The sequence below is a fragment of the Sus scrofa genome, chromosome 14, assembly GCF_054392235.1.
Source record: "Sus scrofa isolate SSC_HxYL_T2T_F1_AM1 chromosome 14, Sscrofa_HxYL_maternal_Yorkshire_Landrace_v2.0, whole genome shotgun sequence".
NCBI classification, from domain to species: domain Eukaryota; kingdom Metazoa; phylum Chordata; class Mammalia; order Artiodactyla; family Suidae; genus Sus; species Sus scrofa.
In genome coordinates, this window is record NC_139396.1 from 71,000,526 (window position 1) to 71,026,974 (window position 26,449).

At 57.4% G+C, this 26,449-nt stretch overlaps 1 protein-coding gene across 50 annotated transcripts in view; it reads right to left on the reverse strand.

The window, feature by feature from the left end:
• Nucleotides 1-26,449, reverse strand: part of CABIN1 (calcineurin binding protein 1) — a 101,534-nt gene that overhangs the window by 24,404 nt on the left and 50,681 nt on the right. For 49 of the 50 annotated variants that reach the window (XR_014826056.1, XR_014826042.1, XR_014826040.1 and 46 more), the window contains 3 exons: nt 19,061-19,243; nt 14,734-15,062; nt 9,378-9,491 (listed from right to left, as the gene is read on the reverse strand). Coding sequence is in view for 25 of the 50 variants with exons in the window: in XM_084993935.1 (XP_084850061.1) it covers nt 9,378-9,491; nt 14,734-15,062; nt 19,061-19,243 (626 nt within the window). In the remaining 25 variants the exon portion in view is untranslated. Of the gene's footprint in view, nt 1-9,377; nt 9,492-14,733; nt 15,063-19,060; nt 19,244-26,449 lie in introns of those variants that run through there. The other variant, XR_014826043.1, reaches the window with a different exon arrangement.

Here is a 26,449-nt window from a genome sequence, read left to right on the forward strand (position 1 = left end):
CAGCAGGGACACTTATTCCAGGAGCAAGCCTCTGAGAACAACTTGCAGTGGGAAACGATGTTACACCGAAAAATGCTCTTCTCTCAGGAATGTTACGCAGCAAGCACTTGACCATTCTGTTGCGTACACAAACACTGCCATCCTCTGGGAGGGCCAGAAACGCTGGTGTGAAGGCCACCTGCAGTATGTGGGCCACGACACAGCTCCCACTGTGCAAGACCATTGGCGGAGTCAAAATGCTAAGGGATGAAGCACATGCCTTCTGTCCCTGAGTCCACACCTGGACACAGAAAATGTCTGCAAGGGCCAGGCAAGCATGCACATGGGGGAAGCCCGACAGACTGGTTTCTTTTAAAAGTCTAGCTGTTGAACAGGGTGGCCTGATTTGGGCAGGGATTTATATGACTGCTGTCACATCAGAGTGGAAACCTGGGCATCTTATGGCCTTGTCCCCAGACAGTGGGACAAGCCTGTGGGCGGGAAGGCCTTTGGCACCTGCTCCAGGCTGAACCTGCCCAGGAGACAGGAAGCTATGAAGTTCCATGAAGCTTGCTGAGCTGAGGACCTGGGAAGGACAGCTTGGGGCTAGGTTGAGAAGTCACAAGTTTGCTAACCTTTTAAAGACTCTTAAAAACTGGGCCTTTTTCCCTGGAGAACTTGAAGTGATTCTTTTGTTTACTCTGCTTTTGCAACCAGCCCATAGATCATCTCAACAAGACTAAAAATAGCCTGTGGAAGTGCCTCCTACGAGCCAAGGCTCGAATTTCCTCAATCTAAACTTTTCCCTCTTTTCTGTTCTCTAATTTTCACTCATGTGCCTGAGTTTCCTTCAACACACTGTCAGGATGGAGCTGTGGCATGGCCCCTTTGATCTCAGAGGTAACCTGCCACAGTTGTCTCCATCGAGGGCAGGGAAGGGAACTGAGGCCCCTGTTGGGTGGCGTTTGCTGACAACCAATCCCAGACAATCTCTTCTGAGAAGTCAAGGTCAGAATGTGGAGCAGAGCCATCTTCGGGGGGAAAGGGTGGGACAACAAGCCGTGGGCCCATGCCTGGGTCAGAGACACACAGGGACAGTGGGCCTGGGGCGCCAGTCCTAGATGGCTCCCCAGGCCCCCTCCGCCTGCACCCACACTCTCTACTCACTAGCCGTGTTCCCATGCTCTGACCTGGTCAGATGCCTGGATCCCGTGTGGCCAGGCCTGTCTCCTCATCTGCAAGGCTGGGACGATGGCATGACCTGTGCCCGCAGGTCCTGAGGGCTCAAGGCGCTGCTGTGTACAGTGGTGCTGGGAGGGGTGGAGGCTGGAAGCACCCCTGGACTCACCCCAGCCCAGTCTCCCCAGAACATCCGTGTCAGCTGGTGGGAGGTCTCCTATCTCCCGGCCCAGCCCCGCAGTGCCCAGCAGCAGGTGCCCACATGGCGCCTGCCAGCCTCCACACTGGCTCCTGCTACTCTGTGCTGAGGGCACCCCCATCACCTCCCAACCTCCTGCTCAGCCTCAGGCCACAAGGGCTCACCTCTAGGAGGGGTGGGAGTTTGCTCAGGCCTGGGGGTTCTCAAAGAGCACGTGTACAAAAGTGACTGAAAGGGTGGGGCACAGGCAGGGCTGACACTTGCCCAGAAGGACGAGGCTGGAGAGTCGGGGAGGTTGGGTGAGCCTGGGGAGCCTAGGCAGTGACACCTAAGGAGGAGCTGGTGAGGGGGCCAAAGAGGAAAGCCCCCACCAGCATGTTTAAAAAGAAAACACCAAGGGAGATGTGCCACCGCTTCAACAAACCCACCCCTGCCTCACGTCCCCACACTCCTTCCCCATCCTCCCAGCTCCACCCATCCTCCCTGGGCTCCCATGTCTGTTAGGTTACCCCCCAGGGATCTAGGCGCCCTCAGAGTGGGGCTCACACAGAGGTGGTGGGCTTCATCACAAGGTGGTCTCAGAGAAAGGCAGGGGAGGGGTACTCCCCATGAAGGAGGGAGGGGCCGAGGCGCAGTATGCAGTCCCAAAGACCCCCTTGCTCTCTAGAGCCCCACATGGCTGCTGTTCCCACCAGCATAGCAGCTGAGGAAGCCGGCTGTGGATTTGAATCTGGCTCCACTACTTGCCAGCTGTGTGACGTCGGGCCACTCCCTGTCTCTGGCTTCTGTGTCACACTCCCCCCGCCCCCCAGCACCTGCTGTGCAGAAGCCACTGAGCATTTTCTCCCAGGACCCAGAGCAGCCAAGGCAGCCAGGGAGGGGCCTATGAACAGTGCCACAAGCTCTGCTGTCCAGCAGGAGGGGCCAGACCTCCCGGTAGCCTGGTGGCAGAGAGTAGAAAAGCACCTGCTGGTGTCAACCGCCCGCCATACACGTGTTATGGGGACCAGAATGAGTAAATGGGGCTAGTCCTGCCACTGCTGCCCCCCAGGCCAAGCCAGACTAGGCACAGCTGCTCTGGTATCGTGAGCGAGGGTGTAGCCTGTCACTGTCCTCTGCCTCTGGAGCCCCTGTGGGGTGGGCCTGGGGGATCCACCATAGAGGGATGGCCCAACCCAGCAGACAGTATAGTCTCAGCCTCCAGTAGGTGCTGATCAGTACTATGGTCAGCTACTGATCCGGACGCCCAGCAGCCTGGCATTTAGCCTGCCTTCCAGGGCAAGGCTAAGTGCCCGAACCCCAGCCCGCTCCACCCATTCACCTCACCCAGTCACAGCCAGCCCCAGTGTGGAGCCAGCGCTGGCTTTCTGCCCATCCTTCCTCACATGCTAGCCACCACCCACGGCTTCAGCACTAGACAGCGCAAGGTTCACATCCCTCCTCCAGCACAGATGGTTGTGGGACCTCGGCCAAGGTGCCTTACTCCCTGGCGCCTCCATGACACAAGACTGATAATCCAGCCTTGTGGGTTGGCCTGTGGACCCTGGACCTTGCTGCAAATGCAGCTGGCCCAGGGCTGGGCATGCAGCAGGTTTAACACTGAGACATGTGCCTTGAGGTATGGGCAGAGGGACAAGCCATGGTGGAACATGACCTGGTCATAGCAGGGCCTAAATGGAGGGACGGTGACGTGGGTGAGACCAACTTCTGAAAAGCTGTGGGTCTGTTGCCAAGGGGGCACTTCCCATCTTGACAGCTGGGCAGAGCAGGCAGGCGGGCTCTGCGCCGGAGGAGCTGTAATGGGGCTGGAACACCCCTTGTGGGTGCCCTGGGGCTCAATTACCACTGGTCGGCTGCACGGATCTGCTGCTGCCAGGGGGGTGCGTGTAATTAACTAGGTAGAGACCAACACCTCTTCCCTAGGTTGTGCCAACAAAGGCTCTGAAACTGGGGCTGACATCTGGGGGTGACACCAGTGACGTAGCTTGAGGAGTGGGTGAGTAGGGGTGAGGCAGGGGGCTGCATGAACTAGCAGGGTGTCAGGAGAAAGGCTGGGTAGGCCCTGCAGCAGGAGGCTGCTGTTTGGGGCACAGACCCCAGGCCTGGCCAGGGCGAGCTCTGCCCTGCATGGGGCTGCTGTCCTCTAGCTGGTCCTGCTCCAGGGATTCCCTCAAGGACGGGGGGGCCTCATGTGTACCAGGCACTATGTGGGGTGCACTGGGGCAAGGGCAATGCTGTTTCAGATGAGGCCCTACCTTGGGTGGCCAGGTGCACTGGGCTTTTGAGGCTGTGCCCTGACCAGCACCCCCAGCCTTCACCTGGCCCACTGGCTCTCTCCCCAGGGAAGGGAGGCTAGGCAAGGCCTTAGGGTGGGCTGGGCCTGAGTTCAGAGGTCCCTGGCCTGCTAGGTGGGCTCACTGCCCCCACCCCTCCATGTCACCAACATTTGCAAGCAGGTGGAGGTGGGGGACTCCACGTGTCACACAGCCAACTGGGAGGGCTTTGGATAAGAGGGGGGGCCTGGTTCTCACCCAGATGTCTGCTCTGGCCTCAGGCTGACCAACCAGGGGGCCTTCCTCCCAAATTAGGGCCTCATGAGCACTGGGGCTCCAGGGCAAGAACATTTAACAAGACAAGTCCTGATGACCATAATAACTCCCATCAGTATCAGCAACAGGAAGTGAGGACAAACAACCATGTTGGGGGCATGGGGAGCCTGTAGGTGCCCAAGCCGGGGAAAGGCACTGGCCCCGGGCATGAGAAGGAGCTCAAGTATCCCTGGTCACCCCCACAGATGGGGCAAAATCAGTCACCTTTTGTCTGAGTGCCTGAGGAGCAGAGCTGTGGCTGGCTAGAGGGTGCCTGGCCTGGCAGAACGCCAAGCTGAGTGGGAATGCTGGGCACCTGTCCAGAACCCCCAGCACAGGCAAGGATGCAGACCCGGGAAGGCACACTCATGTGAAGCAGTGGAGCACTGAAGCCCGTACCCCACCAGGGACAGCCAGACAGTGGGGTACTCTGCAGCAGTGACCAAGAAGGCACAAGCACTGCCTGTGCCATGGGTGCCAACGGCTGAGCCAGGCCACGCAGAGGTGCCCAGGTGGTAGGTGGAGACAACGGCCACATCTCAGGCTGTCCCACTTGAGCCAGGGCAGGACCTGGAGCCCCACCTACAGCCACACCCCTTCTGGTACCTGCACTGCCCTTGGAAAGCACCAGCAGATCCACAGATAAGCCCTGCAGCCCAATTTCCCAAGCTCAGGGCGAGCTGTGAGATGGGCCAAGAGTGAGCCAAGTGTGTGCCCAGGGCTCCTGTCCACCTGCACGACTACCTGCCAATGGGTTTAGTGGCTGGAAGCCAAGCCCACCAGGGTCCAGAGTCTGTGCTTTTCTCAGTGACCCAGGGCTACCGCCAGCCGCAAGCTGCTTGCCTGAGCTGCAGGCAGACCCCCACATAGGGTGGGGGGCCCAGGCAGGGCAGCCCGGAGGGAGCAGAACAGCATCTCCCTTCCATTCCCTCAAACCCTGGCCACAGCTGCTGCCACCCACACAGCCAGGGAGAAGTGGGAACAGGGCTGGCCAGGCACCCGCTCCCTGTGCTTCTTTCATGGTGGCTGGAAACTGGGTTGAAACAAGAAAAAAACCCTGCCTGCTAAAATCAGCAAACATTTTGGGGAAGGAGGGAGAGCCATCTCTAGCTTGGTTACTATGGGAACATTTCCGAATCTGCTACAAGGAGGATGGAAGTTCGCCCTGGACAGAGCAGCCCAGCTCCAGCCTCCACGGGCCCACCACCTGAAAGTGCATACCACACATGAGTCCAGCACCCACCTACAGCGAGAGCCGTGCCTCCAGCCCACAGGACTCCTCGTGGGTCCCAGCCTCTCCTTTTGCCCCACAGCACCCTACAGGGGCCCACACAAGGGGACCAGCATTTAGGGCTCTCCCACAAGCCTACAAGTGTCCTTCTGGGCCTTCACTGTGCATTCCTGGCCTCCTCTGCAATGGACAGCCCCTCTCAGCAGTGCCCTCAGGCTCAGGCCCTAGCCTGGCTTCCCTGCCTCCCCCCAGGCCTCTGTGTCCTCCCTGCCCCACGCCACCCCCAGTTCACCTGAGAAGGTCACATGCCACATGCCTTCTGCTTGCCCCTCCCCAGGGCCCAGGCCAGAATGAGCCAGGGCAGGGAAGGCCACAGGACCTTGACCGGAAATGTCCAACCACGCCAGCTCTGATCTGCAAAGACCAGGTCAGCAGGGAGAGGCCTGGGGTGATGTGCCTTCAGGTGGGCCTAAGACCTACCCCAGACACGAGCCCTGGACACAAGCCCTGCCCAGGATCTAGCCTGTTCCCCACACGGCATATGAAAAGGTGGTGGAAGCTTTTGCCTCAGTCAAGCTGTGCGACGGCTGGGCTGGAGACACGCCAGGTACATTCCTCTCCCTCAGACGCTCCTCCAGCCACATGGCTGGGCTGCTATGTGCCGCGTCTCTGCCACAGGGCCCAGGCCACCTGCCCCCCAATTCCTTACACACACCCAGCCCTTTGCTGGCCCCTCATGTTCCCCACCAAGGCCCAGCTGGTGCTGCTCTCAGGATATTCCAGCCCCACACTCTCTCCTGCCTGCTCCCTGGCTGAGCAGCACCCACCTTCAGCAGGAGCCCTGCCTCCAGCCCACAGGACTCCTCGTGGGTCCCAGCCTCTCCCTTTGCCCCACAGCACCCTACAGGGGCCCATACGGGGGGACCAGCTTTTAGGGCTCTCCCACAAGCCTACAAGTGTCCTTCAGCAGGGCCCACAGCAGCCAGCACTGGCCAGGCCAGGGGCACACACCTGGAGCCAGCTCCAGGGAGATGATACACAGACATGCAGTGAGCACCTCCTTGGGACACAAAGAGGATGTGGCCCTGGCACAGATGAGCGGGGGTGACCACCCACCAGAGGATCCCAGGCCCGGGCAGACTGCCCCTCTCCTAGGGAAGGTCTCCAAGGCTTAGTGCCTGCCTGTGAGAAAACAGAAGTTACCCAAAAGCCCTCTCCCTGTACAAACACACGCACACACGCGCGCACACACACACACATACACACACACACACACACACACACACACACAATGTGCGTGAGAGAAGCTGCATAACAAACTTATATGATTTTGTACACATGCCCCTGAAAAAAGAGCAGCAAGCCGTTCACAGAGGTGCTCGAAGAAGGGCAGGGTGCCTGGAGGTGGGACCAGGGGTGTGGGCTCCACTGCGTGTGTCTGACAACATGGCCTTAGGTGGCTCACAGTTTTCAAAAACTAGCACTAAAAAGTAACAGGTAGGTCTCCTAGCCCAAGCCCTGAGGCAATGGGGGCTTCAAAGACAGCAGGTCAGAGTGCCGAAGGCCCTTCATCAGCCTCCCTTCACATCCTCCCAAGGGTCAGCCCCCGCCCAGGTCGAAGCAGTAACCCCCAGTGCACACTGGAAGGGAGACGGGCAGCCCGCTCATCCCGAGCCACAGCACAGTTGCCGACAAGGTCCCACCAGCAGTCAGCCCAGGGCCGCCCTAAACACTCCTCTGTAAACGTGGCAGGGAAGTTTACAGAGGACAAATGCATGCTGAGCGCATGCAGGGCCAGCACTTTCCAGTATGCTGGCTGCGAGGCATGGCTGGGAGCCAGCCCGAGGGTCCACCTGTAGCAGCCGCAAGGAAAGAGTGTGTGGATCGGCAAGGGCCATCTGCCACCAGCCAGTGGGGAGCCTGCCCCTGGGTACCACATGAAGGGGGTGCAAGCATCTGTCTGCCCTCTGCCCAGAGGTTCACCTTTCACTGGGAAGCACAGAGGAACAAAGGCTGACCCAGAAGAGGCAGGACCACCCAAAACGTCCCGTTCAGCCTGGGGTTCCCCGGTTCCTACAGGGCTTCTAGCTGTGGGGGCAGCATTACCCAGATGATGGCCTGTGTCCCCCTTGCAGGCACAGCCTGACTGCCCTTCTGGGGGGATTCACTTTCTGGAAGGCTCTGGAAACCACAGGAGGAGCTATGGAGAGTGAGCCCAGCGGGGAAAGGGCTCATAGCACCTGGCCGCCCTTCTGATGTGCTGGGGACAGGCGTCTGAAGGGCTGGCCTCCAAAACTTCGTTGTTGGGAAAACAGGTGTCTCACCCACAGGAGAAAGTCAGATTGGGCCAAAGCACCCCCACTGAGGGGGCAGGGAGAGAGGGAGTCTCTTCCTGAGCCCCAGGTCAGAGGGGGGCACTCTCATTACCTAACTGGCTGCTCCTCTGGCAAGTGATGGGAGCCCAAGGAAAGGAGACTAGCAGGAGAGTGGGGAGACTAAGCCACAAGCCCGGCTCAGAAGAAAAGTTTGCAAAACATCAGAGAAGGCCCCTTTCACTAATATATCAAGAGTTCTTACAGATTAATTTTAAAAAGAGCCAATAATCCAACAGGAAAATGAACAAGAGTAGAAACTGCATAGAAAAAAATTAAAGCTGCTCACCCGTTATCACATTCCATCCCATTCATGCTGAACAGAACACGAGTGTTTATGACCCACTGAAGAGAATGTATGGGTCAGTTCATTAACAGAGAAAGTCCCTGAGTTCAGAGTTGAGGTGGGGCTCGACCTTGTGGGGTATGGCCTCAAACTTCAAGGCACAGCAAACACTTCTGCCTCTCAGAGTTTATCCTAGAAGTGGTCTCCCACACACGTGCAGAGATGTGTGCACGGGCGCTGCCTACAACAACTAAACGCCCATTAACAGGGGTGGCAGGTAAACTAGAGGACAGACATATGACTGGGGTTTTTTTTTTGGCTGTGCCTGCAATCGAGCCTGTGCCATAGCAGTAACCTGAGTCACAGCAGTGACAATGCTGGGTCCTTAACCTGCTGAGCCACCAGGGAACTCCAAGGGACAACCACATGCTGGCAGTACAGGGCAGCTAATTAAAATAATACCAAGTTCTAAAACACCCTCCAAAACACACTCTTAAGTGAAAAAGAAGCCAGGAGCGGATACCTCTGGAAGGACACAACTGGATAAGGGAGAGTGGCTGTGGCCTGGGCTATCCTGGGTGGGAAGGGGCTTCTCTTTCATTGCAAACCTCTTGGTACCATGTAGACTGACTGCAGGTTACAGGTACTACTCGTCTATAAAACACTCACAGACAGAGGGGGCTTCCAGGCTCTGGAGCTCCTGACTAGCCCCTGGGTCAGGCCTGGGAAAGGAGAGTCATGGATCCAGACACCCATCACATGGTGGGCTCTCAGAGGAGACCTCACGCTACATATGCCTGGAGAACCAGCCTTTGCCACACCCCTGCAGACCCAAGACAGGCCCCCTTGGCTCCTGTGCAGGACAATCCCGCCCTTCAGTTTCCCTACATGTAACCAAGGCAAATACAGAAGAAACCAAAGCTCAGAGGACCTGTGTGACGTGCCAGAGCCAGCTAGCTGAAGACAAGTGAGGAAGACAAGCAAGGCCCAGAGGTGGGGCCAAGGGAGCGGCCAGTTCTCTCTATGGGGGCAGAGCCCAGGCTTGGGTGGGGTGGCCAGGAGGGATAGATGTGGTTTCAGGGGGCCTTAGGGACAGACCATGTTCTGCCTGAGGGTGGGTCCCTACCCTGCACAGGATGTCAGAATTGAAAGAGCACTGAAAGCCCAGCACCATCCGCCTTTGTTCTTTTCAGGAGGAGATGGGCTTCAATCAGAAATTCCAGGTGCCTGAGACCACCCGGGGGCACGTGGAGCTGCCCCGGAGGAAGCAGGGCATGGGCCTGGAGCCCCTATCACCACCGCCTGCTAGGGCCCCAGAGGACCACACAGACGGGCAAACCAGTGCTGGGAGTGGGCAGCGACTTGCCAGAAGTCGCATGGCAGGCGGGGCCCCACTCCTGAGTCTGGTGCCCCCCCAGCCTGTCCTCTGAGGATGCCACAATCTGATGGCACTGGGAATGCCCACCCAGGGGTCCGTTCCCACGCGTCCGTGGAAAGCACTGGTGGCGGGAAGCCTCAGAAATCAACAAGGCAAAGTACTCACGTTGAAGAAATTGGTCTTGTTCCTCTCGCAGAAGAGCCCCTGTGCCGGCATGTGCTGCAGCTGTTGCCACGGGATACCGCTGCCTAGCAACACGTCGCGGGCCCACTGGAGGTTCTGGGGAAGCAAGAAGTAGGTTGCAAGTGAGTGTGTGGGCAGCTCAGGGCGCCCACGGGGAAGGCAGGCAGTCCCCTCCTTCCAGGCTCCACTGGCAAAGCAGCAGCGAGTGGCAGCCCCTGCAGACATCCATCCCACAGCGCCAGGCGGCCCTGGCTGCCACTTTGATCATCTGGCGGTGGGGAGTTTCCAGATTGGATTTGCTGCCCTGGGAGAGCGTGGCCTCAGCCTGCCCTCAGAGGACGTGGACAGGGATGCCTTCCCTGACAACTTCGCAAGCTGCTGCATGGATCCAGCACCCCACCTTCTGCCAGGAGACCCCCAGCCCCAACACTCAAGCCTGACCAGTCAGGCTGTCCACAGCCGCCTCAAGCCTGGGAGAGCGGGGGCTCTGCGGGAAGCCAGGGGAGCATGCTGGTGGGGAGGGGCTCTGTCTAGCACACAGGCCGTGGCTCTCTGGACAACAGTGCCTCCTGGCAGAACCCAGGGAATCTGGCAGGGCGGGAACAAGGGCCTTCTGGCCCAGGTGGGACACCAGCCATGGGCCACTCTCAGAGTGGTGCTCTGCTCCTACAACATTGACCAGCAGCAACTTGATTACTGTCTGGCCACTGTGCTCTCCCCAACGACACCCTGGAGCACAGGGCCTGGCATGTTCTCCTCCCTTCTGCTAAAGCCCAGACTCTCACACAAGGCCTAGACTACAGTGGAGCTTCTGCAAACATTTCCTGGCTCAGCCCTGACACAGCCATCATTGCTGTGTGGCTTTAACTGGGCACCGACCTGATCAGGTGAAGGCTCTGGGTCAGAAAGCCAGTCTCCTCCATCTGGAAAGTAAAGGCGGCATGAACATCTGGGCCCCAAGACCCTTGTCAGCCTGGCTGCCCCCTGGGGCAGCGCCAGAACTCTTGGCCCCGCCACATGCTCGCCAGGGTCCAGACAAGCTGCTGCTTCTTTGGGCAGAGTGCTGTGAGCAGCACAACGGGCCAGGCCATTCCCACGGCCTCCACAGTTGGCTTTCTGTCCTCTTTCTCTGAGGACATCAAGCAACCTGGGAGGGCCAGAGAGAACAAAGAATGGGGCTGAGCAGTAACCTCTGGACAAGTAGGTCTGAGAGTGGTCCTGGACTCCATCCTAGCCCCAGGACGGCAGTGAGGGAGGGGACCAGCTTCCCAAGCATCCCAGGCACCCGCTCGGGGAGGCAAACGTCTTTCTGATTCTGGCCATCCTGCTGGGGGCGAAGGCACAGCTCAGCGTGGTTTGGATTATTCACATTTCCCTGCCGGGTAATGGTGCTGAGCATCTTTCCTTATGCTTACTGGCCATCTGTATGGCTTCTTGGAAGAAATGTCTACTCAGATCCTTCACCAATTTGTAAACTGGGTTGTCTTTTAACTAATGAGTTGTAAGTCTTTTAGATATTATAGATATAAGTCCATTATCATACATATAATTTGCAAGTACTTCTCCCATTCAGTGGATTGTTTCACTCTGAGAGTGTCCTCAGAAACACAAAGGTCTTCATTTTCATGGTGTCCGGTGTCCTTATTTTTGGTCTCTTGTGCTTTTAGTATCATATCTACAAAATCATGGCTTAAGCCAAGGTCAAGAAGATTTACATTTACTTTTTTCTTCTAAGAGTCTTAAAGTTTTAGCTCTGAAATTTGGGTCTTTGACCCATTTCACGTTAAATTTTACACATACGGTGAGGCAGGGGCCTGGCTTCACGCATGTGCCCATGGCTGCCCAGTTATGCCAGCACTTTTTGCTGCATAGACTGTCATTCCTCCATTAAAGCAGCTTGGCAGTCTTGTCTCAAAATAACTGACCAGAGATGTATATACTTATTTCTGGGCTCTCAATTCTACTCCATTGACCTACATATCTACCTTCAGACTGGTACCCCGCTGTTTCTTATTTTTAATTGTCGTACAGAACACTTAACAAACCATTTTAAAGTTCAGCAAAGTTAAGCACGTGCACACTGTTATGTGATCGCTTCTGGAGTAACTCTTTCATCTTGCAAAACTGGCCCCATTAAACAACAACATCTACCCTTCCCCCAGCCCCTGGCACACACTACCTGCTTCTGTCTACGAATTTGACTGCTCTGGGACCTCACATAAGTGGAGTCATACAGTGTCTGCCTTCTGCATCTGGGTAGTTTCACAGAGTACCACGTCCTCAAGGTCCATCCAGGTTGCGGCCAGTGTGAGAGCACCCTTCCTTTTTAAGGCTGAGTTGTATTCCACTGTTCTGATTACAGTAGATTTGCAGGGGGTCCTGGACTTGGGAAGTATGGGTCCAGTTCTCCAAGTCTGTCCTTTCTTAAGGCTATTTGGCTCCAGGGGCCATCTTAAAACCTACTGTCTCCCAGACCCCTCACAGCAAGAAGTGAGGGCCTCGGCTGCCCAGATGAGTCAGAGGCAGTGGGTGGGGGGCCCAGGGCAGAGGCACCCATGTCTCAGCCTCTTTCCTGATCCCACCAGCGAAGGCCAGGACCCCATGTGCTGGCTGGATTTTACAAGCAAGGCTGAAGTCCAGGGCTCAAGTCTTGCAAGACCATGCTCCTGGAGATTCAAAATGGCCTTTGCTGAGGCGGGAGAGCACCTGGGTGGGGGGGCAGTTTCCTCGGGCACACATGCCCTGCAAAGGCCAGCAGGATGCTAGCCACTCAGGGCAGACCAGCCCTCAGAAGGCCAGGCAGGGGCAGGAGCCCTGGGCAACACCCACACTGAGGAAGTGGCCCCATGGTCCTGGTGCCCAGGGGAACCCCCACCTCGCCTCATCACAGGTTCTCTGTAGGAGCATCGCCAGAGAAGAGCCCTGAGCTCCATGGGCTCCCAGGTCAGGTTTTGAACCCAAAGCCTAACTCTTCTCCCTCCCCAAACCCTGCCCGTTAGTGGCTGAGCAGCACTGCCTGTGCCCTGGAGGCGCTTCTCCCCAGAGGCCCAGTCCCCATCTTGGGGCATCTGTGTAGGACCAGAGGAGTCTAAAGTCACCCCGCCCAAGCCTCTCTGCTCCAGGCAGCCACTGAGCCTCAAGATGGCAACAGGAAAATGTCAGTGCCAAGCCCACAGGGACATTTTACAAAGAAAGGTGTTACTGTTGAGACCACCGGGCAGGAAGGGCTTATTCCCAACAGCCGTGTGTGGAAAGTGGTCGCTGCTAGTCAGTCAGGGGTTCCGGGGCTGGTAGCATGCCCCGATGGGGCCCCCTGATTCAGCCCTCAAGGCAGTGAGGTGTGAACAACCTCCTCAGCACAGCATCTGGATGAACCAACGGCTCCAGTTGGGTGCAAGCTACCTGGCGAGCACTGAGGCACACCAGGTGCCTACACGCAGCCCACACACAACGCTACGGGAGAACAGGGCTCCTCTGAACTAAGATGGCACTCCAGCTCAGGGGACAGGAAGCCAGCCAGCACATGGTAAAAGGAACCCAGAGATGGGTGTGACGTCCAAGGTGCCCACAGCCCAGCAGCCTCCATCACTGCCGCCAGGTCCCCACTCACTGGGTCCATCGGAGAGGATGTGAGGGGACTCATGGAAAGCACAGGACAGCCCACGGTGAACACAGACATGCTCCTGGTGTGTGTGTGTGTGTGTGTGTGTGTGTGTGTGTGTGTGTGTGTGCCATGCCTGGTGTGTGTGGGTGTGGGTGTGTGTGCCATGCCTGGTGTGTGTGTGTGTGTGTGTGTGTGCCATGCCTGGTGTGTGTGTGTGTGCGTGTGCGTGCGTGTGTGTGTGTGTGTGTGTGTGTGTGTGTGTGTAGGGGGGGCAGAGTGAGCCAGGCTCCCAGTTGCTGAGTTGAGTCAAGGACGAGATCCCCTGCCATGGAGCCTGGAAGTGACAGCCACTGGTGTGTGTGCACGAGAGCTGGGAGCAAAACACGTACACAAAAGAGCCTATGTCTCACACTGGCAGAACCATGGGTATCCCCCCTCCAATGTGTGTCAAAATTCAAGAAAAACACCATTTTCCACTTTAAAAAGCCTGCCCAGCGAAGGGACCAGCTGTGGTAACGGCAGCTTGTGCCTGGCACTGTGCAGAGCCTTTTGATGTGCACAGCCCCTCCACTCAAATTAAAGCCATTTATGGGGGGAAGGGAGCACCAGGGGCCTGCAGCTCAGCTCAGCTCTCCCTCCACCCAACCCCACGACTTCCCCCTCCCCTAACAGAGGTCTTGCACCCCAAATCCTGTTGCAGAATCTGCTTCTGGAGAAGGAAACCAGCCAGTGTGGGAAGGTCTGGGCTCAGCACAGGAAGCTGAGTCTTGCTCAGAGCTGACCACATCTGAAGAGAGGGAGGGCCAGATGATGGCAGCTAGTGTCCCTTCTGCCTGAGATCATGAGAGCACCTGCACTGGACACTGCTGCTCCCAAAAGAGGGCAGGAGAAAGTTCCCCAAGCAACGCCAGAGCAATCCAAGGCCAGGGAGTGTCAACCTTAGGGCCCAGCAGGCCAGGCACCAGAGGTCGGCTCTATGGCCAAGTGCAGCCAGGCAGTTGAGGTCCAGGCCCAGCCCCAGCAGTGATGGACAGCAGCAGCCCAGAAAGCCAGGCACCTTGCAGCAGAGATGGAGGCCCTGCCAAGGTCTCTTCCCAACCAGGCCTGCCGCCAGCCCCACCTGCTCTGCTCCAGGAAAACCAACAGTCACCATGGTGCCTTGCGCCCCTCCAGAATCCTGTCAAGTAACTTCCTGTCACAACCAGTGCTAGGTCATGGTTTGTCTCAGGCCAACTGCCCTTCTTGGTTCTGCAACCATCCCACAGAGAAGCTGGTGAGCAGGTCAGTAGGGCCTCTGGCAAGAGGAGTCTTCTGAGCCCAGGCCTCACTGAGCAGGGGGCCAGACAAAAGCAGAGGCCACAGCCAGACCGCCATGCACCCCACTATCTTCCCGGTAGGGTTTGTCACTGTGGGATCCGTGAGGAGGGAGTGAGAGAACACAGACAAGCTTCACTTCCCCTCAAATCTAAACACCAGCAAGAGATGTGTAGCTGGGAAGCCTGGGCACTAAGAGCTGTGAGCACCAAGCCCACATGCAGCCGTGAAGACTGCCTGGAGGATACATGGAGAGACCAGCCCAGGGTAGGGTGATGGTCTGGAGGCTGTGCAGGATGAAGCCAGAGGGGACAGGCTGGGCGCAAACAAGGCCCTGGGATGGAGGAGAGGGTGGGGAGTGTGGCTGCAGGTGAACAGCAGGGTGAGGGAGCCATCCCTACCCACCGCCCACAGGCTCACCCGGTGGGTCTTGCTGTAGGTGTAGAGAAAGGCCAGCCGGTAGAGGCTCTTGTAGTGCTGGGGGAAGCGGCTGAGGCACAGGCGCAGGGAGGCGACACACTGCTCTGTGAGAAACTGGCGCTGCTCCTCGGCGCCAGCCGGTAGCCCCTGCGGGAAGGCTGCGGGCTCCCCAGGGGGCTCCCCTCGCCTCCTCCCATCCCACGTGGCGGCTGCAGACACTGGAGGCTTGGCAGGGGTGCCAGGGCCTGAGGGGTCTGCAGCTGGCTTCTGGCTGCCTTGCTCTGTGACCCTGATGCCTTCCATGGTCTCCAAGGGCTCCTCAGGCTTCCCTGCAGATGAGAACAAGAAAAGGAAGTCATCTCGGTTTGGGGCCGCTCCCTGTGGTGACACCACTAGTGACGGAGTCACTTCGTGAGGCAGTTGGCACAGCTGGTCCGTGCCCTTACTGGACCGGCTCTGCTCCCTTGTCTCCACTGAGGCCTCTGTGGCCTTGTTTCCACCCAGGTAAAGCAGGCCATCCCAGGGGACACATGGCAGAGGGGACCTAGGCCACAGAGAGCAGGGCCTCCGAGCTGGGCTGGGGGGCCCTGCGCAGGCTGGTGTGGGGAAGCAGTGCAAGGGCGGGCATGGGTGCACAGAGGGCAGCGTCTACTCCATGCTCAGTGCCCCAACACCAGACTGCTTCTGCCAGGGACGGCTTGGGGCCAGGATCAAGGGCGGGGTGGCCCCTTGGGCACTGGAGCTCGGCATAGCCTGCCTGAGGCACCAGCTCCAAAACCTGTTGAGCTCTGGGCCGTGTTCCTGCTGCCCTCAGCCCCTCGGCCTTCCCTGCTGCAGCTGCCCCCAAAGGGCCAGGTAGACCTAGGCCCACACTCCTCTCAGGCTAGGTCTGCGCCAAGCTCACCCACCACCGCTCTTTCTGCCTGGGAGAGAGCCTGGGTGATCTTGCCAGCGCCCCCTCAGCTGCCCTGAGACCAAGCTCTGCTATCCTGCCCAGCTTCCCTCCTGGGTGGCCTCACACCCATGGCTGTGGCTCCTCCTCCAGGACGCACACCTGGCCTTGTACACTCACTCTCACTGCTCAGGATGCAATCAACTCCTCTTCGGGCCTCCCCTGACCCCAGGGCAGTGTCCGCAGGGCGCCCACCACCGGATAGCAGGGACCACTGTGTCTGTGCAATGTCCCTGGCAGGGGGCTGCCCTCCTGGAAGGAAGCGGACCCCATCTGATCCCCGCTCCCAGGGGAGCTTGGCAGAGGGCTCAGGTCATCTCACATGCACCCCAGCCACAGCCCACAACACCACAGGGCCTGGAGGGGACACTTCCACCTTTTCTCAAAGACGTGCCAGGTTGCTAGTGTGGTCAACTCCAAGGCCACACTTCCAATGTGTCCCGACAAGCACAGTCTGAGCAATGATGGGGACCCCACCCTGCAGGAGGAATGAAGCAACAGAGAACTCAAGTTCCAGAGTTTCAAATAAGGCACAAATGCTCAGACATGGACACATGGAAAGTGGACAAAGGATCAGGCATGAGTCCTAAGGCAGCTCAGAACCATGTCTGAGGAGACATAAAGATCAAAAGGAATTGAGATGCCAGAATGAGTTAAAACCCAGGTGCATGGGGGTCTGGGTGGCCTGAAGAGGCCCAAGAGAGGTGGTGATATGCCTCCCCCACAGCATCCCTGGCCCCTGCTGATGGGGCCTCCTAGGTCCTGTTAGCTGAAGGAAGAGGGCAGGAAGGTGGCAAGCCCAGGTACGTTCCCCAGCCAGGGTGCCCAACTCCAGGCCTGCCCAGGACACAGGAAAACAGGCATCCCACTAACAGGAGGTGGCCACATGAGTAGGCTAGTGCCAATAACGGCAGCAAGGGCTGGCTCAGAGCACCCACTGCATGAGCACCAGGCAGGCAGAGCAGCCCAGCCCCCTTCCCACTCAGCAAGCAGGATGAGGTCCCTGGACAAGGTCCCTGGTGGTTGTGCATTCTCAGTCCCAGGCTCAGCTGGCAGGGATGCCCAGGCCCGGCACTGGTGTCCCCTACCTGCACCACATGGGTTGTTGACAACTCTGCTGCCCTCAGAGCAATGTGACAGAGCAGGTTGTTTAGATGGTGAAACTGTGGGCAGCTTTTTTCTCTACTAAAAATATAAATCTGGAGTTCCCGTCGTGGTGCAGTGGTTAACGAACCCGACTAGGAACCATGAGGTTGCGGGTTCAGTCCCTGCCCTTGCTCAGTGGGTTAACGATCCGGCGTTGCCGTGAGCTGTGGTGTAGGTCGCCGACACGGCTCGGATCCCGCGTTGCTGTGGCTCTGGCGTAGGCCGGTGGCTACAGCTCCAATTCAACCCCTAGCCTGGGAACCTCCATATGCCGCGGGAGCGGCCCAAGAAATAGCAACAATAACAACAACAACAACGACAACGACAACAAAAAAAAAAAAGACAAAAAAAAAATATATATATATATAAATCTTTACTGCTGCTACATTCACATTTTAGACTTTTCTTGGGAGCTCTGACTCCTGGAAAGGTGGGCTGAGGGTAGCTGCAAGTCTCCTGGGAGAAGTCTCTTTCTTTGAGGCACCTGGGCACAGATCTGGGTAGAGACCAGGAAGGTAGGTGCATCCTGGGGAAGCCGCTCCTGCCTCCTCAGGGCACCCAGTGACCGGCAGACCTGGGTGCCCAACGATTCACAGAGAATTCGTGAGGAGCTGCACCCTACAGCACTGACCGTGAAGGAAGCAGCACCAACAGGGTGTGCCTGGTGGGCAAGGTGTGTGCAGCACATGGGGCAGGCATGTGCCCAGTGCCGGCCCAGCCCACATCCTGGCTTTGTGCAGGGGCTGAGGGCTGCCACCCACTGGGAGCCATGGTGTGTGTTGGAGACCACCACTGACAGGTTTGGCCTGGAGGGCACTGGCTCAGCCCCTCTTGCTGCCTGCCAGGCCTGGGCTCAGGACCCATCCCCTGCTGTGATTACTCCCCAGCACGAAAGTCAATCCCTGCAGCACGGCGGTGACCAGGAAAAGCAGGGCTTGGAGGGGAAGAGCCCTCCACAGAAGCAGGATGATTCACTTCAGGCCCCCAGTGTCTGCAGTGACTCACTTGACCCTAACCTCCTTGACCAAGAGACAGCCCAACATATTGAGGAGGGATAGGCTATTTTGAGTTTGCGAAGCCACACACACACCGAGCACACTAGAGAGAAGCCTGTGAAGACCCCTGCCCCTCAGACTCCACTGTGTGATGGGCCATGTGCACACGGGTTAGGCCCCACATCTACTAGTGAAAACCACCTCACCCCTTAGATGCCCTGAGCCCCAGCTGCGTGGCAAAGTGCAGGGAGCCGGGCTGCCCTTCCACCCCCCCAGCTCCCTGCAGGCGCTGATGTCAGCCAGAGGGGCCACGGGCCCAGGGCAGGTACACCTGTGGCCTGTTCCATGCTCCTGACCTGACCCTAATGGGGATGTAGCCTCACCTCCCTCTGAGCCCAGCAGGGAGAGGCTGGCAAGGGACAGAGAACTGAGGCAGCCTTCCCTGGTGCAGACAGCTTTGGCCTACTGCCACACCCACTTATGAGCCCCAGAGCCTGGACTCCCCCATCCAGGGCCTGTGTGCTAACTTCCTGGGGTCACCTGCCCCTGCAGCCCACTGGGAGAGGCCGTGTGGGGCATGGCTAAGGGTGCAGACTGAGCCCCTCTGGACCCCAGGTTCTTCTCCTATAAAACAGGAATAGTCAGTGCTTTTCCCCAGGGGGGCTAGGGACCTGCTTGCTGTTGATGCTACTGGCAAGCAGCCCTTTGCCCCATCCTTGGCTGGTATGAGAAAGCTTTAAAAATCCACAGCTGGCTGACAAGCCACAGCCTCAGAGCAGTGCCAGGGACGTCCAGCCTGCCTGCAACCCCTCAGCAAGCCTGATTTCCAATGGGGCCTCAGGACCCTCACAAGCGCTGGGCATACCCCAGGGCCAGCTCAGGGCTCTCTGTCAAAACAACAGAGGTCCAGATTAAAAAGAAAGCACATTTGTGATGTTTAGGATACAAAGACTTTTGGCTCTCCCACAGGGGCCACAGTGAGATCCTAACAACGGGGCTGCGTGAGCACCTTCTGAGATGCTGCATTTAACTCCCAGATCCCAAGAGCAGGCCTTGGGACCCCTTGTATCCTACAGGGAAAACGTCAGAGGCCCAGGGAGGCCAGCAGTTTGTCCAACAAGGCCCCAGGGCAGCTGCAGAGGCGTGAGGCCAGAGGCAGAAGCCCACATTGTCCAGCACTGCTCAGCCCTGGGACACCCACACCCTCCCCACATCCTGTTTCAGGTCTCCATACCTCTCTCCTCTGCAGGACCTTGAAGGTCTTTACCAGGAGGTCCTGCATGGGAACTGGGTGCAGGTGGTCTCTTCTCTGTGAGGGGCTTCCGGGAACCCTCCAGGGAGCTGGAAGGCTCGTTAAAGAAGTCCTGCGTGGAACTGGAATCTGAGAGTGCCACGGCTGTGCTGTCCTGGCTGCGCTCTGCAGGGAGAAGGGAGAGGCGGCAGTGTGAACCCCTGATACATCCGGCACGGGGGGCCCCCTAAGCCACATCTCCCTGCAGAGCCTGGTGACCGCCCTGCGCCGGCCCCGATGCTGCCTGCCCGCCATCCTGGCACCAACTTTCCCAGGGTTTCCACCAAGGGTGGTGTTCTGGTAAATGTTTGACAATTAGATCCTAGGGTAAAAACCTTCATTTGTAGCATTTACTTATTTCTGTGGGTACATACTTGCATCATGGCCAACCTCAAGCCATCAACATGATATATATGAAGTGGAGTTGGGAAGAGATCCCCAGTAGTGTGTTATATGCCATCAGGTAGTATTCCTACCGTAACAGGCGTGCACAGGCAGAACAGGTAAGAACTCAGCAAAACCTCTTAGCTGGTTGCTGAGGCCACGTACAGCCAGTCTATGTGGGGATACAGGCCCCTGGGAGCCGCAGACACCAGGTGGGGGGCGCCCACTTGGCACCTCTCCACGGGCCTCCAGAGGTGCTCATGAGCAAGAGTGGGCCAGGTGGGAAGGAGACTGGTGGACCCCCTCCTGGGGAGCACGCCCAGAGAGAAGATGGCTGTAGGTGTAGGGAGGAGAGGCATGCAAGCCTTCTGCCTTGTGGGGAAGGACGCAGAAAACACCTGCCCTGAGGGAGTGGCAGGTCTCACCCCAAGGCAGGGGGGCATAGCCTGCCAGCACCAAGGCTGGACCCAGACAACAGGGCACCAGACACGCACCCACCCAAGGCAGAACAGTCCCTGCAGAAAGAGGGGGCAAGGACACGGAGGGCCTAAAGCAGAAGGTGGAAAGAAGACCTCCCAGCAAACCCACCCCACCCGAGGTACAGGCACCATCAGAGGGGAACCACAGCATCAGAACCGACACAGCTCAGCTCTGCCTCATCCAACGCACACCCCCCAGCAGCCTAGAAGCAGAGCGAAGCCCATGCCAGGCATAGATAACAGTTAATTCAGTCTCTTCTGTCCTACACAAGACACCCTGTGCTCAAAGTAAAAAGGGTAAGACACACACATACACACAAAAGAAAAGAATGTTGTCAAGAGACAAAATAATCAACAGAACCAGGCTCAACAATAACCCAGATGTTGGAACTACCTGATGGGAGGTTAAAATGGCTAAGATAAGTATAATTAATTCATAAATTATCAATTATATTCACCCAAGGGTAGATGTGATCACGTGAAGATGTATCTTCTTCTTCTTCTTCTTCTTCTTCTTTTTTGTATTTTTTCCTTTTTTTTTTAGGGCTGCAGCTGCGGCATATGGAGGTTCCCAGGCTAGGGGTCTAACGGGAGCTATTGCTGCCGGTCTATGCCAGAGCCACAGCAATGTCAGATCTGAGCCACGTCTGCGACCTACACCACAGCTCACGGCAATGCCGGATCCGTAACCCACTGAGTGAGGCCAGGGATCGAACCCACAACCTCATGGTTCCTAGTCAGATTTGTTAACCACTGAACCACGACAGGAACTCCAAGATGTATCTTCTTAACTGTAAGGCAGTCACTACACTATTGAAAAGGGAGCATAAATAAACCAATAGTAGAGATGGAAAGCACCCACTAAAGAATAAAGCTTAGTTCTACCTTGAACTTTGTGCATCTGAAGGTGAAGCTCTCTAGTCCCTTCCCCACCTCAGAGCTGCAGCCACAGGGTGTCTCCAAGGGGCTTCTGGGGCCACAAGGGGGAGGGCAGACACACCTGGGCCCTGCAGCCTGGGCGCAGCTGCTGGAGAGCCTAGATCCAGTGACGTGCTGGTACCTGCCAGCAGTTCCCTGGGACCCCCGGGAGTACAGTACGAGCTATTGGTGGGAAAACTTAGAACAAAATGGAGAGTTGTTTTGGAACATCAAAAGTCTGGACCCCAGAGACCCGAGTTCAGGTTCTGCTCTGTGCAGCAACAACTGTGTCACAGAGCCCAGGCAATTGCTGTAACTTGTTGACAGTTCATTTTCCAGACATGTAAAGTTGCCTTAATACAAGTGCCCACTTCATGGAGTCGTTAGGAGGATTAAATGGGTTCATACATGCAAAGCACTTGAAACAGGGCCTGATACACAGAGAATGTTCACAAAATGTCAGCTCGACTGTCAATGTTATGATTTCAGCAAACCTTGACCTATTTCATTAGATGTTACACATAGAGATTTAGTTCTAAAGGCCACACTGTAGACAGTGCCTGTTGACAGGGCGGTGACCACTTCTTCCATGCTGACTGGACGGCACCATCCCAAGCAGGCAGGCGGGCACTCAGGACACTAAAAATTAGCCCTATGCTTCCAACACCAGCACCACTGCTCCGGCCTCTTTACCCCCATCTGACTGCAGTCCAGGTTCAGGGACAATGACCTCTCTGGGTCTGCTGTGGCCGCCTCTACAGTGTCCACTGCCCAGTAAGTGTGGGTCATCAGCATTGGCTGGGCTGACAGAGCCATGGACACTGGGACGGGAGGTGTGTGTCTGTGGCCAACACAAGCCCTGCATCTCACTAAGGGGGACCTCGCCCTTGGTGAGGGGTTCTCCCCTCACTGCAAGGCAGACCTCCCCACAAGGCTCCATAAGCCGAGAATGGGGAGGAGGGCAGTGTGAGGGGATCCCCAGTCACAGGGCCAGTGACTAACACCCTTGGCTCCATGGCCCCAGCCCCACATTTCAACCCCAGATCTGCCACTTGGGCTGCTTCAGGCTGCCATGCTCGCTTTTTAACATGTCTATCACTGCTCCCCTGCCTCTGCCCCCGACACACATGTGGGGTCCCCACAGGGGTCACTTAGTATATGGAACACAGACAGAAGTGATGTCCTCTAGCCCTCAGCACTTTCCGGCCAGGACAGAGAACCTAGAAGGCGGGGACAACACAGCAGGCCATGCTGCATAGCTGAGAAACCCTCCTGCCAGTTAGGCAGGCAGTTGCCCAACAGCCAGGCCCTGAGCAGCTGTTGGCCAGGAGGAAGCCTGGCAGGAGAATTTACCAGGAACTGGCACGCGGCCTGATGAGCTAGAGAGCTGCTGGGCTTTGGGCCCAAAAGTTGCTAACCCAGTGCAATGCCGGTTATGATCATTAAGAAAACCAAGGACTGGCTTAAGCAAATGCTGGGACACTTACTCCCAACATACTGATGCCCTGGCAGCGCTGCTCAGCGAGGGGACCCCACACCCTGGGTGTGTGGGAAGGCGGTGCTCTGCACCTCAAGGTGCCTGCTCCTCAGGGGGTCGCATGAGGGGTCTCTGCTGGGTCTCCTTTAAATGCACTCACAGCCACCAGAGAGCAGGACACATGTAAGTGAGGGAACCAGTGGGGACAAGGGTTCCCCTTATTCTGGGGTAGTCGAGGGCACCCAGAGAGCCCTGAGGAAGGCTGAAACTCAGGAGAGATATGAGGAGGTCACCACCGTCATGCAGCCCCTGTAGGAAGGCCATGGTCAGCGATGGCGGGGTGGGGGGGCGGGGGGGGAAGGTGCTGTGAAGCAAGAGTGGGGACGCATGTGCCTGGGAAACAGAATAAGTGTGTCGCCACAAACACGGCTGCCAACAGGGACTCAAGAGGCCCAGGCCAAGTACCTCAAGTCCTTCTGAGTCTCATGTGTCTGAGAGGGTCAGCCTCAGGCTGTTCAAAATGGTCCTGACTGTAAATACTAAGAAGCAAACCAAGGTTTCACACCTAGAAACAGGTCAGAAGAAAGTCAGCTTTGTTTCTTTTACATCGATAAAAATGTCATAAAGTGAAAAACTCCTTCTTAGAGAAGGACTCTAGGGACGTGACCCTTTCACTGCCCGCCTGGTAAATCTACCTTCCCCAGGGCAGCTGACAGAGGCACAAGGACTCTGAGCTGGTCGAACAGACGGACAACAGGGGAGGTGCACCAGGAGGTCCAACAGCCGGGCAGCCGTGGATGGGCCAGCTCAGGGCTGGAGGGACAGGGTGGGACAGGCAGGATAGGCAGCAGGCTCACAGTGCTGGGAAGCTGAGCACAGGCTGGACTTGCAGGGTGGGACAGCGTGGAGATGAGAGGGCCCTGGACTGGGGTGTGTGGAGGCTCTTCTGGGGGAGGGGATGTGCCCTGACCCCCCTGCCCACTCACAGAGGCCTCTGCATGTACCAATTCTAGGTCACCAGGCCCACTGCCAAGGAAAGGCTGGGACACCCAGGGTGGGAACACACAAATGGGAAACCTCTGAGAGAGCAGGGGCAAAGGCACATGGGGTGGATAGCACACAGCCCACCCATCACTCATCACCTAGTGTGGGGACCACGCTCTGTCTGGCCCCTGGACGGAAGCTCAGCCCAGGCCCAGCACCCCCTCCCCCCCACATGCATAGCCCTCCTGCTGCCACTGTGTCCTAACAAAGTAACAAAGTGTGCGTATGCGCGTGCGTGCATGTGTGCATAAGGGGAGGTCTGGTCTGGGGGACACATGGCTTCCACAGGTCGTGAGCAGAGCTTCCAGGCTGCCCCCTACATGTGGCAGTGCCCCCGTGGGTGCCATATACATCGTGTAACCCTGAGCTGGTGTTCAGGAAGGGCCAGAGGGTCTCCTGAGGCTGTGAAGGAAAGGCTGTGTCCCTCCTGCCCACCTCAGCCACCACATGGAGCCTGTGGAGGCGCCTGCCCTGGGGCTTCCCAGGCCTGATCCTGAGGCCCAGCAGGAAGCAGTCAGCATTGAGCCATACTTAGCTGAAAAGACAGATGGCCAACAGGGCTGGGCAGGGAGGCCATCCTAGGAAGGCACATGGGTGGGACCCTGGGACCACGTGCTGCCCAGAAGCCACAGGAGAGAGGATGGCGCTAGGGGCAGGCTATCCAGGCAGCCCTGCTCTTCTTTCAGAATGTTCTTATAGACATCTGCCCATGCTAACCAACACATGAGGTGGTTATGAATGCTGCACTCGTATGTTCACCACAGAGCAGTTCTTTCCACACCTCTGGGCCACTCCTGGCCTCCCCTGAACCCTCAGAAGGAGAAGAATCTGCCAACAAAGCCGGGTGCCCTCCACTGCAGGAGGGACCCACAGGCCCCGTGCAAGGCAAGAATGGGGGTGCAGAGGGAAAGGGGCCGAGGCTGTCCATCCCACTGGGTCTTTTGAACGTTATGTTCAACCTCCCTGGTGGTTCTCAGGATTCCCAGACCGGCCTGAAAGAGCTCTTTGGTTATAAGACACACGTCTCCTGTTGCATCCTTTCCAAGTGCCCAGCAGGATGACCAGGGCCGCTCCACTGCTGTCCAGTCCATTAGTTCAGCTCCACGGGAGTTCAGGAGAGAGGCAGGTGGCTCTGTGATGACCACTGCAGCACCTCTGCCCTGCTAACCCTGGAAAGATTGCAAGGGTTCCACTGACCAGAAAACAATGGGTTTCTAAGAACAGCAAACTTGGGTGGACTCAGTATTTTGAGAAACCTTTCAACCGGAGAAAAACTTGCCCCAGTTGGTCCCTAATGGGGCTGGGGTGTAGGTGGGACACCGGAGGAGACAGGACAGACACCAAGAGACAGCAGACACTGGGGCCCCCCTGACAGGCATCTGGGCGGCCAGGCCCCTGATGGTCAGAGTGGGGAACTTTGGCCTCATGGCCCTTGACACAATGTTGGGGGAAGCAGAGCTGTAAGAAGTGCAGGCAGTGCCCCACAGCCATTGGTGAGATTCCCAACAAGGACGACAGGGGATGGTCTTTCTTGGAGCCAAAGAGCGAGATGCCGAGACACGCCAGCTCCTTGCAGCCCACAGGGAAGAGCCACGCTTCAGGCCCACTGGTTCCAAGTTCTCTTTCCCCAAGGTTTCTTCCACCCACCTGGTCACCTCAGTATCCAAATGCATAGGATCTCCAACCTCCACGTCTTTGCTCCCATTGCCCCTCGCTCAAAATGGCCCTGTAGATCTCTCTGGAGACCCACCTCCTCTAGAAAGTCCTCCTGGTCCACCAAACCCCAGACCCAGATCACGGCACTCCCTCTCAGCACTAAACACTGCCCCAGGGACACACAGGTCCAAGCAGACAGCATGGCCAGGGCACCCTCTTCTAGGCCCAGTACATAGCAGACGCTCAATAATGCACCACCAGCTATGGCCTGAAGTAAAAAGATGAGAATGAAGGAAGGGGACAAAGGAGGTGATGGGCTGTGCCCTGTGACAGCCTCCCTCCCCAGCCCAGCATCTGAGCTGTAGGCAGAGGTCTGTGCACAGAACACAGCTTGCCCACCACACTGATGCCCTCAGCCCAGGCCAGGCCTGCGCTCTAGAAAACCCCCCTGCCTGAGCCTGGATGCTATGCTGCAAACTTGGGGCACACCTCGGAGTGTCCAGCTACTGTGTGCAATGAACATTTTTACACCCTTGTCCTCAGAAAGACAGCTCGGTGTCTTAGAGTCTGTGGCCTTTGTTACTTTAAGCAGGAAAGAACAAAGCAATGGAAATTCAGGGCTGAGCTGCCTGCTGGACAGGCAGGCAGGTGGAGCGAGGAGGCCACCACTGCATGTGCATTTGGCCAGAACTGGGATGATGGGCTGTGGGCAGAAGACAAGCACATCAAACATACACTCTCCAAACTATAGGACCAGCGATGTGGAGGTGCTCCCGATCATGGGGGACGCAGGGAGCCGGACTGAGGGCTAGCATGCGATCAGCTCGGTCCCTGAAGCGAGCCGTGACAGTGCAAGCAGGCAGCCTGGAGAACAGTGTGGCCAGGGTTAGGGGCAGCACGGGCAATATTGGTGGAGGCAGAGAGGGCGAGCGGCGAGGATGAACACAGATGGGACACGACACACGTGGTGGTGGTGACAGTGGCAGTGACGGCATGGCAGTGAGGATGGATGGTCACATGGAGGCTTGGCACAGGCACCCCGGGCTCCCCTGAAGGCCATATGACCCACACCTCCCCCAGGGGTTCATGTTGCAAATGGGGTGCATGGGGGTTCTGTGACCCCATCAGCCCCTGTGGTTCCTGTTCTCCTGACCTCAGCTTGCCTTCCCCTCTTCCCACAGTAGACTCCCCGACACGCATCCCTCGACCTTGCCTAAGCTGCACCCCTCAGAAAGGCTTCCCACCTAGCCAGAGGCTAAATCGGGCTCTCTGGGACTCTGCCATTCACTGATTGACACCTGCCTCAAGAACCAAATGCCCGCCACAGGGCAGGGCGGTGTCAGTGCCAAAACAACTCCAGACGGGCAGGGCCAC